The 17,933-nt window shown below is 52.5% G+C and overlaps 1 protein-coding gene across 1 annotated transcript; it reads left to right on the forward strand.

The window, feature by feature from the left end:
• The first annotated feature begins 4,160 nt into the window (after nt 1-4,160).
• LOC111150093 (pre-mRNA processing factor 19) lies at nt 4,161-14,628 on the forward strand. Its single transcript, XM_022507437.1, has 16 exons — nt 4,161-4,377; nt 6,065-6,214; nt 6,390-6,466; nt 7,459-7,600; nt 7,684-7,757; nt 7,876-7,938; nt 8,995-9,036; nt 9,161-9,235; nt 9,540-9,615; nt 9,773-9,882; nt 11,452-11,607; nt 11,831-11,900; nt 12,125-12,210; nt 12,563-12,733; nt 12,856-12,961; nt 14,119-14,628. The coding sequence occupies exons 1-16, from the start codon at nt 4,359-4,361 to the stop codon at nt 14,214-14,216; spliced, it is 1,515 nt and encodes a 504-aa protein (XP_022363145.1). The 5' UTR covers nt 4,161-4,358; the 3' UTR covers nt 14,217-14,628.
• The last annotated feature ends 3,305 nt before the right edge of the window (nt 14,629-17,933 follow it).

The raw sequence follows: 17,933 nt of genomic DNA on the forward strand, positions 1-17,933 counted from the left end.
TCCCCCTCCCAACCCAAACCCTGTGCCTTGGGCGCATGCGCCCTACCCTCTAGCTCACGATTCCCACCCCACCCCACCCCACCCCACCCCCAAGCATTCCCACCAAAAAAGAGTGGGATCGGAAGTTTCTGGCAGGAACGGGGGAAGAAGTGACTATAACTGGGGTGTGAAGTAAATAAAGTGGATCTTCGAAATTCGGAGTCGAAGCCTATCCATCTCTTCAATACCTCAGCATTCCGGGCAATGTAGTTTCGGGCTCATCAGTGCCTCGTGGGGCATTGTGGGAAATGTAGTTCTAATCTAGAGGCACCTGATCTTTTGAGGAACTTTCCCGCTAAAAAGGCACAAAGGAAAAAGGTGTTAGAGGAGCAGTAAGAGGTACTGGAACTGGGAAGTTGAATCCGCCCCTCTGAGAGCAGTTACACACCCAAACCCTGCAGATGGCTCCCGAATGTTCATTCAATTTTAGAGAAGGAAAAGAAGCAACACCCAGACCCCATTTCTACGAAAAAAGGCAAGATCGTGAGGGCGAACAAACAGGAGTTTGGGATGAGATGATCCTTTGCCTACTTTGTCATTCTAGGCACTTTGCTTCATCCCTCTTGACCTCAGCTTTTCAGCTTTCCTACACAGTCCTAAAAATACCACTTCATTTCACAGTAGGGTGTGGAGAGTCAATCAGTAATAAGAGTGAATATTTAAAAAAAAAAAAATCCAAGTCACTATCTGAATACCTCTCTCACATTGGCTGCCTTAGGGAAGCTCCCCCTTAGATGCTAAAACAATTCTCGAAGCTCAACACCCTAAAACAGAACTCTTTTCCCCATCCTCCCTGGATCAGCCTTCTAACTGTGCCTTCTTCTCAGACTACACAACTCACCGGCAACCAGCCCATCACCTCCTCCAGTTGTTTCTTCAGATGTTTCTCAGCTTCACCCATCTTCCTGCCTGAGCTAAGGTTCTCTTTCTTCCAGAACAGCCTCTGGTAGCATCCTGGGCCTCGCCTTCCAGCTTTCCTAACAGTTACAAATTTACATTTGTTTGTGAAATGTTTTTGATTTGTAGGACTACTAAACTGGGGTCACAGACTCTTGTGCAAGAAATGTAACTCCTCACCCTCACCCCCATCCCCACTATTTCAAATCACTTTCTTTTCAGCTCTTTTTCATCTTAGTAGAAACAATTCTCAAACAGTTTGGGGTTCTTCCCACCTTGGTTTTCAGAGTGTACACCATGTTTGGAAAAGATGGGGCCGAAGTGCTACGAATCCTGTCAGTTAAACTGCATTGTCTTGCCTACTCTTCAGTCACTTGTCCACACAGGTTGCCACTAAATCTACCAGAGAAATGGAGCTTCTTCTGGGTTACTGGCCAACATGTCCCCTAAGTTCCCTTAGTTCCGAGTAGCAGCAGACTTGGCCGAGGGAGCAAGGCATAGAGCTCCTCCCTTGGTTTGTTACCTATGGCTATCCATATATCCGTTTTTAACTATGTCTTCCTTCCTTGCCTAGGGGATCTTTAGCTCCCTTGTGGGAGTCTGAGACTGGAAGAGTGGGGAGGACTCTGAGATCAAGTTCTTATCTGTAGTATTTACTCCAAAATTTATTTCCCTATATCCTTTCTATCCCTGAGGGGCTGGCTTTTGAAATTCACAAGGCTTGAAAGGACTCCCTGTTTTCTCCCTTCTTCAGTCACAGCCCTAAGCTCCCCAGTATAGGGATACCTCTGCTTTCACTCACAGTGGTATCCCTAACACCCACGATAGTGCCTGACTGGCACACAGTGGGTACTCAACAAGGATTTGTCCAACATATGAATTCCTGGCTCTCTTCCTCAAGTCTGTCCTCCTCCAAGCCATCCAGGGTCTTCTGGAGGAATCTTTGGGAGGTGTAGCTATCACTCCACAGTTCAGCTCCTGTTCTGCTACCAGCCAGATCAAGTCTAACTAGCCTCTGGTTCAAGGCCCTGACTAAATGGATCCATTTTATTTCCTATCACATCCGAATATTCAAGACACTTGGTGTCAGACAGCCTGTCATTCAACCAACAGCAGCTATGAAGTTCCCGCTGTGTGTCAGGTGCTGCGTTAGACTCTGAGGGAAACAGTGACCAGAACAACGATGGTTCCTGGTATCACAGAGTTTACAGTCTGGTGGAGAACACAGAGATCAGACACCTGTAAGCAGTTAAATCATCAAATGATTATAGTTTCCAGAACGGCTTGAAGGAGAATTACAGGGTGCTGTGGGGGTGTCAACTTCAGTCGGGGGTCAAGGAAAAGGCCCCAGGGGAAGTGCCATTTAAGATGAGATGGAAGTCACTTTGGAGGGAATAGGTGGGGAGGAGAGAGGAGGAAGGTGTGCCCGGCACAAGTAGTGGAACCAGCCAGAGGGGCTAATTTGAGGACTTGAAAAGCCAGTGTGGCTGGAGGCAAGATGAAGTGTGGTGGTGGAGGTCAGTAGGAGCTAGATGATGCAGGACTTGGGGGCAAGTTTTCTCTGCCAGAAACACTCTCCCTCATTCAGGTCTTGACAAAAATGTCACCTCCTCAGAGATGACTTCCCTGAATACCCTGTTTAAAGCAGCCCATCTCTCCCATCCGCACCACCTTCTATCCATCTTTCTCTGATTTGTTTCATTCTTAGCACTTACCTCTCTCTGAAAATTTTTTCTGATGTGTTGACTGTCTTTGCTACCTCCCCCCCCCCCCCAAAAAAAGAATGTAAGCTTCAAGAGAGCAGAACCCTTGTTCACCATTTGTATCTCCAGTTATCAGAGCAGAGTCTGGCACTTAGGAGGCACCTAATTAATATTTGTTGGATGAATTTGAAAAGCCTGGGGAGTAGCAGGAATAGATTTTTCATGGGAAGAGGATCACTGGCTGTTCTGTAAAAAGTGGATTGGAAGGCTAGGCTGGAAGCAAGACCAATTAGGATGTTTATTTACTGCTGCAGGGGAGACATAACAGTAGTTTGGACAGTCTCGCTTGGATTCAGGGATAGTGATAAACACGAATATGTATATCGTACTTACTATGTGCCAGGCAATGTCCAAAGCTCTTTTTATTTATTTTATTTATTTTTAAGTAGGCCAGAAGCGGAGCTTGAACTCACAACCCTGAGATAAAGACCTGAGCTGAGATCAAGAGGAGGACGCTTAACTGACTGAGCCACCCCAGCGCCCCCCAAAGCACTTTTTAAATATTAACTCCTCACAACCCTATGAGCTAATTTAACCTTTGGTATTATTCCCCCTATTTTACAGATGAAGAAATTAAGGCAGAGAAGTTCACACAGTTTACTAGCTGGGTGGGCTGGGATTAGAGTACAGGCAATCTGGCTTCAGACTTCAGACTGCTCTTGGCTCCTATGCCATGCTGCCCTTCATACCTGCAACTTGTACTCTTCTCTCCAAGCTTTTCCTCAAGCTCTTCCTCTTCTTGGGATCTTTGTTCTTCCCTTCTATCTGAATATTGCCTACCTGTAAAAATCCAGCTCATTCACCCCTCTTCAGCCAAGACGACGTCACTGATTACACTTGGATCCCTTCTAGCCCAAACCACGTGTTCCGTCCATGATTCCTTAGAACCTCTTACAGACAGCCACTTAGAACCCGACAGATCTGAGCTGGAAGAGGCCTGGCAGTCATGCGGGAAAGGGGCAGAGAAGGTGATGACTTGCCCACGATCACACCGCAAATTGGTAGTAGAGGCAGGGCCAGAACAGTTTTTCCCTCAGGGCTGGTTTCTCTACCCCTCTGCACCTCCGCTTTCTTCTCCGGGCACCTAGCCGCGTCTCTCAAAGGGTGGCCGGAGATACACCTGCCTCAGAATCACGTGGGGGCACGCACTAAAAATGCAGACTCTCTAAGGCAGACCCCAGGAAGATGCATTTTAAAAAAGTGTGTTAGGAAATTCATTTACACTCCAAAGTTTGTGCGAAATACCGTCCCCATGGACCAGCGCAGCAGCAAGTCTCCCCAAAGTGTTGCTCAACGCATTGGCTTTAAATTCCCACTGCATCGTGGGAAATGTAGTTTGGAACCTCCTTTGCCCCAGCCCTCGGGAGCGCTTTACGGAAGGCAACGAGTAGGTCCGGAAATGGCCGAAGGTTCCGTGGCGGGCCCTTTCCTGCCCGGTTGCATTCTGGGAAAGGGCAGTTTCCGTTAGGTGGTGGAGGCTGAGGCGCGCGAGCGGCCGCAGCCCCACGTGAAGCGCTACGCGAACATCGCTCGGCGGGGTCGCTCCCCGCTAGTCGCGGAGCGTCCCGGAAGCAGCGGGGAACCGGAAGCGGCCCGCGGGGGCGCAGAAGCGAATCCCGGAGCCCGGTGTGAGGCGCCTGGGAGCGCAGCGACGGCGCCATGTCCCTGATCTGCTCGAGTGAGTGTCGGCTGCGGCCGATCGCGGGTCGCAGGGGGCCGGAGCGCGGAGCGGGAGGAGCTGCGGGCCTCTGCTGCCAGGGGGTCGGGGCGGAGGCGAAAACAGGGCTCCCTGGGGGCTGGGCGGCGGCCTGTCAGCGCGGGGGTCCTCTTCCTCCCTGGCGTGGGGTGCATTTGCGCAGCGCTTCACAGTTTACATAACGCCTCAAGTTTATTGTCGCAGACGTCACTGAGGCCAAGCACCTCGTTTACGCAGTGAACTGAGCCCTGGATGGAGGGAGCTGGTGCAGGGAAGCAGCTGTGGTGTAAGAATCGGGCTTGTGCAGGATCTCCCTTCCGATTGGCTTTGTGATCTAGCGCAGGCTCTGGGCCTCAGTTTCCACACCTGCAAAAAGAGGGTATTGCACTGCATGACGTCTGAGGTCCCGCTCGGGTAGTCAGAGATTCTGCAGTTTGCGAAGGTCACACGGCGAGTTAGAGGCAGTGACAGGGCTGGAATCCAGGTCCCTGGCTCCCAGCCTCCCAGTCTCCCTCTGTACGACTACCAAACACAGCGCACATTTGTAAAGCCTTTGGTCGACGCGGCGCTTCCGAGTCCGTGATCTCATTTTATCCTCACAAGAATTCTCCAAAGCAGAAAGGAAGATGGGGGTTTTACAGATGAGGATGTAAGGCTGGGGGAGACTGTGGCGGAGCTGTGTGGTGGAGGTAGTTTCTCCCAGCCCAGATCCATGCTTTTTTTCCTTGTAGGGGCTTTCCTTTTGGTATTTTAATGCGGCACGCAGATGTTTCCCATTCTGTGTCATCAGGTTACTAGAACATCCCTTTCTCGATTTGCTTCCAACTTGTAAGCCCTGTGCTCTTCTCAGAACCTCTCCATGAATCCAGAACGAGGGAGGAAGGAAGAAAGGGAAATGAGGGCCAGAAAAAGGAATTTTTCATAGTGAAGAAATTAAAGTTCGCAAAATATTTTCACATGGATTGTTTTCTTTCAGTGTCGAGGAAGGTTTTTTCCCCATATTGCCAGCACCATCCTTCCTTTCATTTGATTGTGCTTAGATGTTTTTGTTAGATGTGTACTGGATGCCTGCTGGGCATCTGCATTGTGCTGGAAGTCTGACCAGCTGTAATCCCTGTCCTCAGGGGTGCAGAGCCTACCGAGGCAGGCGCGCCCATGATACCTCTGTTGGGGGTTGTTGTGAGGATGAGTGAACCTACAGAAAATGTTTACAATCAGGCTTGGCACTTGAGAATGCAGTTTAAGTGTTTCTTCTTAATGTAACATATTCACGGTGCTTTGTAATTTCGTTGTCTGATTATCCATCTTGGTTCTAGACTGAGATTTGAGGGGCCATGTGTATTTCTGTGTCCCAGAGTATAATGGGTGCTTGGGTGTCTTTGTTCCAAACGGAGACGGGCGGGGATTATTGACTGCTCTGTAGGTATGTGGCACATAGTAGTAACGCAGTAATTGTTGGTTGACTCTCTGTCAGGGGAATGATGGAGAAAGAAGCTAGTTCTGTAGCTGAAAAGATGCTGAGGACACTACAAAACTAGTGTCATGTCCTGCTTTCTGTCAGTCGAATGTGGGGACGTGTGGTTTTGTCCGGGCTAGGTGCCTGTGAGGCATCCCTTTGTCCAAAGTCCCTTTCACCACCCCAAGCTGATTGCCTGCCTTTTCTCCACAGTCTCCAATGAAGTGCCAGAGCACCCGTGCGTGTCCCCCGTCTCTAATCATGTTTACGAGCGGCGGCTCATTGAGAAGTACATTGCAGAGAACGGCACAGACCCCATCAACAACCAGCCTCTGTCTGAGGAGCAGCTCATCGACATCAAAGGTGCCTGGTGGCTGGCCTCTGTCCAGAGCTTTTAGCTCAGAGCTTGAGAGGCTGGGAGGTGGGGCCAGCGCACTGGAGGAGGAGATGGTGTTCTGTTAACGTAGGGGAAAGAGGTGGGGGAGAGGAAGAGTCCCTGAGTTACGGTTCTTCATACGCGCTCTCCCTCTCTTGGCAGTTGCTCACCCAATCCGGCCCAAACCTCCCTCCGCTACCAGCATCCCAGCCATTCTGAAAGCCTTGCAGGATGAGTGGGTGAGTCCCCGGAAGAGAATCGGTGTCTCTGTACTTGAAGAGAGGGGATCACTGCTCTAGGACTTGGGGTGGGAAGGATGGAGTCTTGTTTTGTTTCGCTTTATTTTGTTTTTTGAGGGGCAGGATGATAGTGGCGGAGCCTGGTTGTTGCGCTCACACAGATCTGGGTTCCACGCTTCGCTCCCTTCCTCACTTGCCATGTGACCTTGGGCAAATTGCTCATATGTGACTCCCAGTTTTCCTGACTAAAGGACAAGGATTTATACCAATCTCTCAGGGCTTGAGGGAGAATTAGAATAAGGTTAGAGTAGAATGTGACATCAGGGATTGTTTTTTCTTTAAGATTTTATTTACTTATTTGAGATAGAATGAGAGAGAGACGGCGAGAGAGAGAGAGAGCGCACAAGCAAAGGGAGCAGCAGGCAGAGAGAGAAGCAGGCTCCTACTGAGCAGGGAGCCCAGTGTGGGGCTCGATCCCAGGACTCTGGGATCATGACCTGAGCCGAAGGCAGACGCTTAACTGAGCCACTCAGGTGCCCCAGGGTTTTGTTTTGTTCATCAGTGTAAACCCAGCGCTGAGAGCCGCACTGTATGTAGTAGGCTCTCTGAGAGACGAATGAGTGAACACATCTTGAGCGACTCTCATGTACGGTACCCGACACAATGAGGGCAGTCGGTAAAAGGCCACAGTGGCATTCCTCTTCCCTTGTTGGGGAGGTGACGGCATGATGTTGAGATTGGCCAGGGAATTGGAGAAGATGGGATGGGAAAGAGTGGGGTCCTAGTGCTCCCTGTGCCCCCTGTTTGGTGTGCGGTGGCAGCTCCAGAGCGGCTACCAGCACACTCCCGGCCCCTCCTGGACCTCTTGGGTTACTGATACTGGTCCAGGCTGGGGGAATACGGGGCAGTATCCTCTTGGTCAAGGGCTGACTCTTCCACCGGGTGCTCCCTGCTCCTCCCCACCCCCTCACAGTGGCGTTTCCCTTCCCCAGGACGCAGTCATGCTGCACAGCTTCACTCTGCGCCAGCAGCTGCAGACAACCCGCCAGGAGCTGTCCCACGCTCTGTACCAGCACGATGCTGCCTGCCGTGTCATAGCCCGTCTCACCAAGGAAGTTACAGCTGCCCGAGAAGGTGCTGCCCCTGCCCTACCATCCCCCACTCTGGGCCAGTCCTGCTCTGTGACACCCCATTTCTAATGTATTCTTCTCTCTCAGCTCTGGCCACCCTGAAGCCTCAGGCCGGTCTCATCGTGCCTCAGGCCGTGCCAAGCTCACAGCCGAGTGTTGCGGTGAGTGGACCCCCGCCCCCCACCATGAGCAGCCCCTGTGTGCAGTGTCACATGTGGTTCTCTTGCAAGGGTCTTTGGCTTTCTGTGCCTCCCTCACCTTTAACTTTCTTGTCTTCAGGGTGCAGGCGAGCCGATGGATTTGGGCGAGCTGGTGGGAATGACCCCCGAGATTATCCAGAAGGTAAGTTGTAGGAAGTCACTTGGTTGGACTGTTTGTGGGCCCTCACTTCTCACCCTCTGCCCTGAGTCCTGTCTGACTAGAAATCCCAGCCACGTGGGACTCAGGCAGAGCGGGGCAGAGCACAGACTCAGGCCACACTGCCTGTGTTCATGCTGTGTTGTCACCTCTTAGGAGCTGGCCGACGTTGGGCTGACTTAACCAACTCTGTATTTCATTTTCCTTGTTTCTAAACTGAGAGTAACAGTGTCTACTTTATAGACTTGTGAGAATTTAAAATATTGTAATTCCTGGTAAGTGCAACTTGTAGCTCTTACTGTTATGGGGGTTCTTTGCAGATTGTGAAACACTTTGTTACACATTCTCATGTGTTTTCTCTGAGGGAGTCAGAATGGGAATGACCATTTTTAGGTTTACAGATAAAGAACCAGAGACTAAGATTCAAGGGCAGAGGGGCACGTGGGTGGGTCAGTTGTTAAGTGTCTGTCTTTGGCTCAGGTCAAGATCCCAGAGTCCTGGGATCGAGCCCTGGATCTATGGGAAGCCTGCCTCTCCCTCTCCCACTCATCCTGTTTGTCTCTCTCTGTCAAATAAATAAAATCTTCAAAAAAGAAAAAAAGATCGAAAGGCAGAGCTCACAAGAGGCAGAGTGGGTGGGATTCCAGGGCCAGTGCCCTGCTGTACTCACAGAACTCGCCTTTTGTAGGAGTTGGTGGTTTGTGTCTTGTCTGTGCTCACCTTGCATCTCCACTCTCTCGATGGTGTAGACCTGGTCTGGGAGCTCTGCAGAGCTGGTTCAGGTGCTCGCTCTGCCATTTGTCACTGCTGAGGCCTTGGGGAAGTGACCTCCCTCCTCGGAGGCTCAGTGTCCCCTCTACGAAGTAAGGTTAGCAGCACCCCCCCCATCAAATTGGGGTGAGAGTAAGAAGAGGGAATGCACGTAAGCCCTTAGCTCAAAACTGGCAGATCATGAGTGCAGGTGACGCTTGGAGATGGGACCAACGTCCAGCTGGCAAAATCACTTGTCTCACCGTTGCACCTGTTCTCTCTCTTGCCCAGCTTCAAGACAAGGCCACTGTGCTCACCACGGAGCGTAAGAAGGTGAGTCTTCCCAGAGCCAGGGGAGAGCTGGTAGGTGGAGGCGGCGGCCGCCCTCGGGGAAGGGGGAGTCGCTGCATCGTGCACTCACTGCTGCTCTCGTTGGGGGCCTTTCGCTTCTGCTCAGAGAGGGAAGACGGTGCCAGAGGAGCTGGTGAAGCCGGAGGAGCTGAGCAAATACCGGCAAGTGGCCTCCCACGTGGTGAGTAGCCGGGTTCCCGCTGGCTGTGGGGCAGGGGGCCCCTGTGGTATCTGGGGCGGGCAGCCAGCGTGGAGGGCGGTGGCCATAGAACTGCACAAGGGCCCCAGCTTCTTGCCCCAGTGCTGGCCTTCCCAGTAATGCCGCGAGGGCGGCGCTGTGTCCAAGCAGAAGGCCAAGTGCAGTGGATGGGGAACAGAAGTCCCTCTTGTTCCCCAGGGCTGGGGGTGGAATGGGGGAGTTGTGTGGCTTTATGGCTGGTTTGGATTCGACGACAACTGGGTTTGATGTTGTATACTCTGCTCAGGGCTTGCACAGTGCCAGCATTCCTGGGATCCTGGCCCTGGACCTCTGCCCTGCCGACACCAACAAGATCCTTACTGGTGAGAGCTGGCTGGGCCCAGCAGGCCAAGGCGGGGAGGGTGGTGGGGAAGGTGCATGCTCCTGTCCTCTGCGTGGCCTGGGGACAAAAGTACCTTCTTCAGCAGAGGACCCAGGTGGGCGTGACTCATTTTTGGATCTCATCTGGGTCCTTTTTAGGTGGGGCGGATAAAAATGTTGTCGTCTTCGACAAGAGTTCTGAGCAAATCTTGGCCACCCTCAAAGGCCATACCAAGAAAGTCACCAGTGTGGTGTTTCATCCTTCTCAGGTAAAGGGTTCTGCCAGTCACCCGGGCTCCTCCTTACTGAGCAGCGGTTGCTGTTGCAGTGGTCTGGGTCGCGAGCCCTGCTCTGTGCTCTTGGAAGTCAGTCAGGCCCGAGGAAGAATGCTGAGCACTAGGCCTTTGTTTGCAGTCATGGGGTTGCCCTGTACTCTGTAGAACCTCCTAGAGCAGTGGCCTTCAGACCAGGGGAAGAGAGGAAACAGAGAGCTTGAATAAGCTTATTCATAGACCTACGTTATGTTAGGGAAAGGAAAAACCTTACGCTCTCTGTAATACGAACTGGAAAACCAAGCTCAGCGAAGTCTTGACTTAGCATATGTGGGAAGGACAGGTGTGTCCACATTCCCACGGTCCTGTGGGGTTGTGGGGGCTTGATGTTGACTGTTGAAAGTGGCGTGGGCTAAAGTAGATGGAGAGGTGCTGGCGTAGAGGGCAAAGACTGCTCAGTAGACCAGATTACTGACCTTACAGGATTTGAGTCTTGAGGTCTGGGACAGTTTGGGTCTGAGACTGTAGGAGAGCTGCTGAGTCTGTGCTTCCCAATTAGCCTTTTCCCTATTTCTTAAGGAAATTAGAAATAGATGACGAACAGGAATTTTTTGTGAAATTAAATGTATTTTTTGTTTTTCATTTATTCTCTTCAGGTTTTTTAAATTTAATCTCAATGTGGGGCTCAAACTCCTGACCCTGAGATCAAGGGTCACATGCTCCCCTGAGTCAGCTGGGCACCCCAAAACTAAATGCGTTTCAGGGGGAAAGCATTCCTTCCTTGCTGACTGGGTGCTGTTATTTCTCTTATGAAATCATACTGACGAAATAGGGTAGTTGGTTGAACCTTATAGTTTTTAATGTCCTAACCCAAATAATTGGTAGCTGACACTGTGGAGGTTCTCTCTGCCCCATATTTTTCTGAGGATTAACTTGCCCCCTGCAGAGCTGAAGTGTGAGTGGTCCTGGTCCTGCAGCCCCTCCCAGACCCAGTGCTCAGACCCATGCCATCCGTGCCAGTAGCCATTAGCTAATGTGTCTATTTAAGCAAAGTAAAATAAACTAAAAATTAAAGATTTTTAAAAAAATTTATTTATTTGACAGATCACATGTAGGCAGAGAGGCAGGCAGAGAAGGGGGAGCAGGCTCCCTGCTGAGCAGAAAGCCTGACACGGGGCTCGATCCCAGGACCCTGGGAATCATGACCTGTGCCGAAGGCAGAGGCTCAACCCACTAAGCCACTCAGGTGCCCCAAGTAAACTAAAATTTAAAAACTTAGTTCCTTAATTGCATTAGAAACATTGCTTGCTCTGGTCTTAGAAACAGGGCGTGGGAAACTGCTGTCTTGTGCAATTGACCTTCTTAGCACTAGATAGGCTTCCTCATCTAGGCCGCTGCTGTTTGAGTTACCATTTTAAATAGCATTTACTGTTGGCTCTGTTAGGCATCACTGGGTGGATGGATGGTGCTAGGCAGGACAGGACTGAAAGAGTAGCAGTTGTTGGGGTTGTGGCTGTTCCCGGTTTTGTAAAATTGTATGGTCCATCTCTTCTGCTTTCCTTTCAGGAGCTGGTGTTTTCTGCCTCTCCAGATGCTACTATCAGGATTTGGTCGGTCCCGAATGCCTCTTGTGTGCAGGTTGTTCGGGCGCATGAGAGCGCTGTGACAGGCCTCAGCCTTCATGCCACTGGGGACTATCTCCTGAGCTCCTCTGATGACCAGGTGTGGTGTCAGCCTGGACACTGCAGAGGCCTGCTGGTCTCTGAGCTTTAACATCCTGGGAGGAGGGAGCATCTTGCCAACACCAGCTGGTTCCCCAGAACCCCAGAGGAGGACGTTCCTCTGCTCGGAGGGTCTAGCTTGGCCAGGGTTTGCCGAACAAGGGTCCCTGCCTTCCTGAAGGGCACCCACTTTCTTACTGGCTCCATTGTCTCTGTTTTTTCAGTACTGGGCTTTCTCTGACATCCAGACAGGGCGTGTGCTCACCAAGGTGACAGATGAGACCTCTGGCTGCTGTAAGTTGCTTCAGAGGCGCTGGCCTCTGTCTTTTGCTGCTTCTCGTTTAGTTTTATGTTTTATTTTGTCACTTCATTTTCTCTTAAAATACATTAACCGCCAGCACCTGCCAGGTGCCAGGCATTGTGCTGGGCACAGTGTGCAGCGTGAAGAGCGAGGGACTTTTCTCTGTGCTTGTCTGTCCTGTGGGCTCTGACCATAGCTCCGTCTCCCTCTCCCACAGCTCTCACCTGTGCGCAGTTCCACCCCGATGGACTCATTTTTGGGACAGGCACCATGGACTCGCAGATCAAGATCTGGGACTTGAAGGTAGGACATGGCAGCCTCCATCTAAGGCCCAGGTTCTGAGCCCTTGACTACACAGTGTGATTAGGTGCTGATGGCACCTGGCCCTGGCGGGGGCGGGGGGTTGGAGCTCCCAAGGGTGGAGTGTGTGTGTGTGTGTGCGTGTGTGTGAGAGACAGAGAGAGAGAGATGTGATGTGATGTGATAGGTGTGGTCTGGGGTTCCTGGGCTGGGCCGTCTGCTTCCGCCATTCCTGCTCGTGGTCCTTCCCTGAAGCGTGGAGGAGGATGGCTCAGAGGCGGGCATTTGGCGAACTCCCATCTTCTCCCTCTCGTGACCAGTGGGTGACGTTGTGCTACCCATCCTCCAACCGTAGGAGCGCACCAACGTGGCCAACTTCCCCGGCCACTCGGGCCCTATCACCAGCATTGCCTTCTCGGAGAATGGCTACTACCTAGCCACAGCGGCCGATGATTCCTCTGTCAAGCTCTGGGATCTGCGCAAGCTTAAAAACTTCAAGACGCTGCAGCTGGATAACAACTTCGAGGTGGGCCCCTCCCGCCCCTGCTCTGTCGCTGTGGCTCCTCGGTTGTTGGTTATTCACCGAAGTGATCCAACTTCTGTGTATCCCTGACTGTTCCCACGTGACCTCTGTCCTGATTCTGGCAGGTGAAGTCGTTGATCTTTGACCAGAGTGGCACCTACCTGGCTCTCGGGGGCACGGATGTCCAGATCTACATCTGCAAACAGTGGACAGAGATTCTTCATTTCACAGGTAGGGTCTGACCTCTGGGCCCCCAAGGCCCCCGGGTGCCCTGGCCCAGGACGAAGAGGGCAAATACCACCGGGCTAGGAATTTCTAGGGGCGGGCGTGAGGTTGCCTAGGCAGCTTTCCATCACCACCCAAGACAGTAGAGTTGAGTGGCTAAGAAAGTGAACTCGAGTGTCAGACTGCTGGGCCTTAAGTGCCGGCTCTACCACTTCAAGTGCACTTCAGGCTGTGTGGCATTGAACAAGTTGCCTAGCCTCTCTGGGGAATGCTGACAGTGTGTACTCCACCGGGTGGCCATGAGGTTTAGGTGAGTTCGTACATATACGAAGTTATCTGTTTAGGTGTGCACATATCCATATATGACAGGAAGTAGCTGTGTATATGACATGCATTCACGTGTATACACACCTATGGATGTAGAACATAGAACAGTGTCTGGGTTGGAGTAAGGATTTGCCGCTGCTCAGCACTGCATCTCTGCCTTGGGAGGGAGGCGGGACGGAGGCCGGAAGCACAGCCTGGGCTCTGTAGTCGGGGCTCCGGGTGTTACCCCTAAATCTAGAAGGAATTTGCTTTGTTGCTCACGAACTACCTGAATCCGGGGCTACGTGTCACCCAGCCTCTTCTGCCCTCGGCCCAGCGCTGCGCTGTGTTGGGGGCTCAGGTTCCCTAAGTGGGAACCCCGAGCTAGAACAGGCTAACGGACTGTCCCAGTGATAAACGAGTTAGAACTAACTACAAAGTATAAACATACACCAGCTGAATGAGCAGTGAGGTTTTAAACCGAAGTGAAAACTTAGCTAAATCTGTAAAACAGGTTGTGAGAAGGCAGAGAACGAGACTGCCCTCTGCTAGCTCTCAGTGGCTTCTAGCCCTTGAACTGAGCAGAATTGCAGTTGCTCCGAGAGCTCAGGTGGGGGCGCTGACGTTCCTCTCTGCACTCAGCACCCAGGCGCCTGCTGTGTGCCGGATGTGGAGTAAGGACCTGTGGTGTGCAGGTCGGACTAGCACCCTGCCCTCGGGTGTAGAGCTGACTGGGGAAAGAGTACATGAGCACTGACCCGGGAGCACTGGATGGGTTTAGGAGCGTGTCCTCAGGGTCAGTGCTCAGCCCCAAGCAAGCGGGAGAAGCCTCACCACTGCCTCTTGTCTCTCCTCAGAGCATAGCGGCCTGACCACAGGGGTGGCCTTTGGGCACCATGCCAAGTTCATCGCTTCAACGGGCATGGACAGGAGCCTGAAGTTCTACAGTCTGTAGGCCCTGGCCCTTCGGATCTGGGAGCCGGGCCTCATCTCAGTAGAGGGGTAGAATTAGGGAGGGGGGTGGGGGGAGGGAGGGGAGAGACTACTGAGGGAGGGGGGGTCTCTGGGGCGGGGCAGTCACATCATTTCACTCTGGTCCGGGTGGTGGCCTGAGAGCCACGGCAGCGGGGACCACCCTCTTCCATGCCACCTTCAGCCTGACAGGAAGGATCATGGGCGGTAGAACTGTCACCCTGGGAAGGCTCGGGTCGGAGCCCAGGCCTCTCCCCTCATGGCGTTCATGAGCTTCAGTTCCTGGGAGATGGGGAGAGGCTGAGCCAAGGGAAGTGTGAAGGGGATGGGCGTGAGGGCTCTTGCAGGTTTTTGTAAGCAGTGATTTAGTTTCATTAAAAAAAGAAAACAATAAACATAGCACCCCCCTGTGTGTGTCTGTAAGAGGAAAACCATGCTGGGAAGGGCGGGGAGGGAGCACATCTGCCAGAAGGACACTTTCACGGCCCTGCAGGCCTTGACCTTGTGTTTCACAGGGTCTCCTGTCACTTTCATGCAGCCACTTCCTTGTGGGGTTTCCATCCACAGCAGCCAAGAGGGGAAGGGGACGTGAGGGCAAAACAGCCTTTTCTTACTGGTGAGGAAGTGTGAACAAATCACGAAGGCGTCATTACTGTGGGTGCTGCACAACCTGTCCCAGGCCGGCTTAAATCTGAAGGATTTTCCAAACTCTGGCTTTTGAACATTGGAAGTAGAGCCGGTTCCAGGGAAGACGGCCAGTACAGTAAATAAACACAGATCAGGTCGCTGATGCCTCTCCTGGGAGAGGAAGCAGAGCTCCTTGGCTGCTGAAGGCGGGGTGGCCTCTTGCACGCGATAACGAAGCTGAAACCTTAGTGCTTATTGGCAAAAGGGAGGAGGGGTGGTGTTGGCAGGGGAGGTGTCTAAGGGGGAATGATGGAGATGTGCGGAGGGGAAGGAAGGAGAGTTCCAGTGTTTGTGGAGGGGCAGGGGTGGTGGGCCAGGGAGGTCTTCAGGACCCTGGACAACAACAGTCCCGGAGCCTCTTGGACTGGAAGCTTGATGGGGGCTTGTGTGGGAGTGTGGGGGGGGGCACGATTTGGTGAGGTACTGCGCTGGGGCCGGGGGCAGTGGCGCAAAGCACAGGGGATCCTGTTAGTGCCACAAAAGAGCTCTGCATGTGTTCTGCTGGGTCAGCGTTCCGTGGTCCAGAAAGTTCAGGCATGCTGTTCTCTGCCTTGGAGGCCCACAATGCTTGCTAGGCTAGTAAGGCCTTTGAAAACTGCAAGAAAGAAACCTTTGAACTTATTGACCCAGTTTTCACAGGTATTTGACTAGCACAGCCTTTGTGTGTGTGTGTGTGTGGTTGTCCCTGGAACTCGCCTTTGGGACCCACGGCAGAGTTGTAGCTGTTGGCAGACGGCGCGGCTGCGGGCAGCTCTGAGCGCTGGCCTCCTGGTAGTTCGGGTCAGTTCTCACAGGAGATGCCCAACAGGCAGTGACGAGGCGGCGTTTGAACACCTAGAGCTTTTCCAGTATTTGCCAATCAAAGGTCAATTTTGGGTATTCTGGTTTGAAAAATGTGGGGTTGTCCCTTTTTAAGAAAAGAGTGGTCATGCAGTTCTCCTGAGGCCGGACACCCTACAAAAGGAGGACGGGTTGGAGCCGCGGTTTGCAGGTGGTAGGGCCTCGCGGTCAAGGTGGGGAAGGGCGGAGCTGGACCTCCCCTAGCCCGGCACTGAGCCCTTGGTTGGTTCCTGGCTAGACGTGAATGGGTGCTGTTAGGTCGGCTTTGTTGCCTGGAAAACCACCGAAGAGATAAAGGGAGGTTCTTGGGGACTGCGGGGTTAGGAGGGGCGCTGTGGTGTGGAGCATATGTCGTGTCCTCATTTACGTGCATTTTTTGGCGGCAGAGGGGCTTGGAAATCATCTCAGAGGATCTCAAAGGGACTGTAGTCCCACCCTCACCCTGCTCCAAACCACTGTCCTGGAACTGGAGCCTGGCCCTGCTCTTCTGGCCTTGGGAGCCGCATATTTGGTTAGAAACCCTGAAACGCTTTCCACACCGTCCTGCCATCCGTGCCCTCATACCAGCTGTGTGCTGGACACGATACGTACATTCTCATTTTATTCTTGAAACAGCCTGGCTTTTGGCTGTACAGCCGAGCGGCTTCCCTGCGCCTCCCGGGAACCTCAGGCTTCTCCTTTGCAGTCCAGGATAGAGATAAGAGCGCAGAATCCCAGCTGTGGCACTTAGGAGGCTGGGGCCCTTGGCCAGATTATTTGACTGACTTTCTTTCTCTTTTCTTTCTTTCTATTTCTTTCTTTCCTTCCTTCCTTTCTTTTCTTTTCTTTCTTTCTCTCTTTCTTTTTCTTTTTGTAATTAACATATAATGTATTATTTGCTTCAGGGGTACAGGTCTGTGTTGACTTCTTTCTGTTCCAGTTTCTTCAGAAGTTGGGGATATTGTAAAACTAAAGTGAATTAGAGCATAGAGAAGTTTGTAGAATGGTGGGTGCACGTGGTACATGCTGTATGTATTGTGCCTGCTGCTGCCGCTCCAGCTGCCACCCCCACTACCGCTGCTCCTCCTGCTGCCGCCCCCTCCCTACTGCCGCCCCTGCCTACTGCTGCTCCTACTACTGCTACTCCTCCTCCTCCTGCTGCTCCAACTACTGCTACTCCTCCTACTGCTGCCCTCCCTACCGCTGCTTCTCCCCCTACAGCCTCCTTCCCCCTACTGCCACCCTTCCCCCTATTGCTACCACTTTTACTAGTCCTGGCACTCTTACTCTGACGGCCTCCTACTACCACCACTGATGCTGCTACCATGTCTGCTAGCACTCCTCTCTCCTGCTACTCCTCCTCCTCCCACTGCTGCTACTGTGACTTTTATTACCACTACCGCTGACCCTTGAACAACTCAAGTGGGAATTGTGCACATCCACTTACACAGGCTTTTTTCAGTAAACATGGTACGTACTGGGAGTGTATTTTCTGCTCTGATTTTCCGAACAACGCTTTCTTTTCCGGAGCTGGCTTGGTTGTCAGAGTGTTGTAGACAGGACGTCTGCATGTAGATCTCGGGCACCTGTTGATGTTATTGGTGAGGCTTCCGGGCTTGCAGTAGTTAAGTTGGGGGGATGTCAGAAGTACAGATTTGCAGATTTGCTGGGGGTTGGTACCCTCTCCTCTGCGTTGTCTGAAGCTAGCGTCCACACCTCCTGCCAGCACCGCCGTCAGCACTGTGACTGTGTCTGCCAGCATGTCTGCTTCTGCTCTGCTGTTGCCTTTTCCCTGATGGCTACTTCTATCCACCATCTGCTGTCCCCCCCAGTCCCCCTCCCCATGGTCAGGCTCCCTCCAGGAAGCCTCTGCTGCCCACCCTTGGCCCCGCAGGTGAGCTCCTTCCCGGCTCTGGCACAGCTCTGTGATCTTGGAGGGGTTTAGGCATTCGTGTCTCAGCTAGATTTTCATTTCGAGGGCGGGGCCCTGTATGCAGTGCTGTCGCTCCCCCTTTTACCTTATGTCACGTGGCTGCTAAGTGGCAGACCGAGAGTCAACCCTGGGCCTCAGAACGGAGCCTGGTCTCTGACTCTCTTTGGAACACAAAAGCCGGGGGATGACAGACCTGGTTGTTTTGGCCAAAATGGAATGGAGAGCCGCCACCCCTGCCACATCTCTCAGACCGGGCTCAGC

The sequence above is a fragment of the Enhydra lutris genome, unplaced genomic scaffold, assembly GCF_002288905.1.
Source record: "Enhydra lutris kenyoni isolate GAN:26980312 unplaced genomic scaffold, ASM228890v2 scaffoldscaffold22, whole genome shotgun sequence".
NCBI classification, from domain to species: domain Eukaryota; kingdom Metazoa; phylum Chordata; class Mammalia; order Carnivora; family Mustelidae; genus Enhydra; species Enhydra lutris.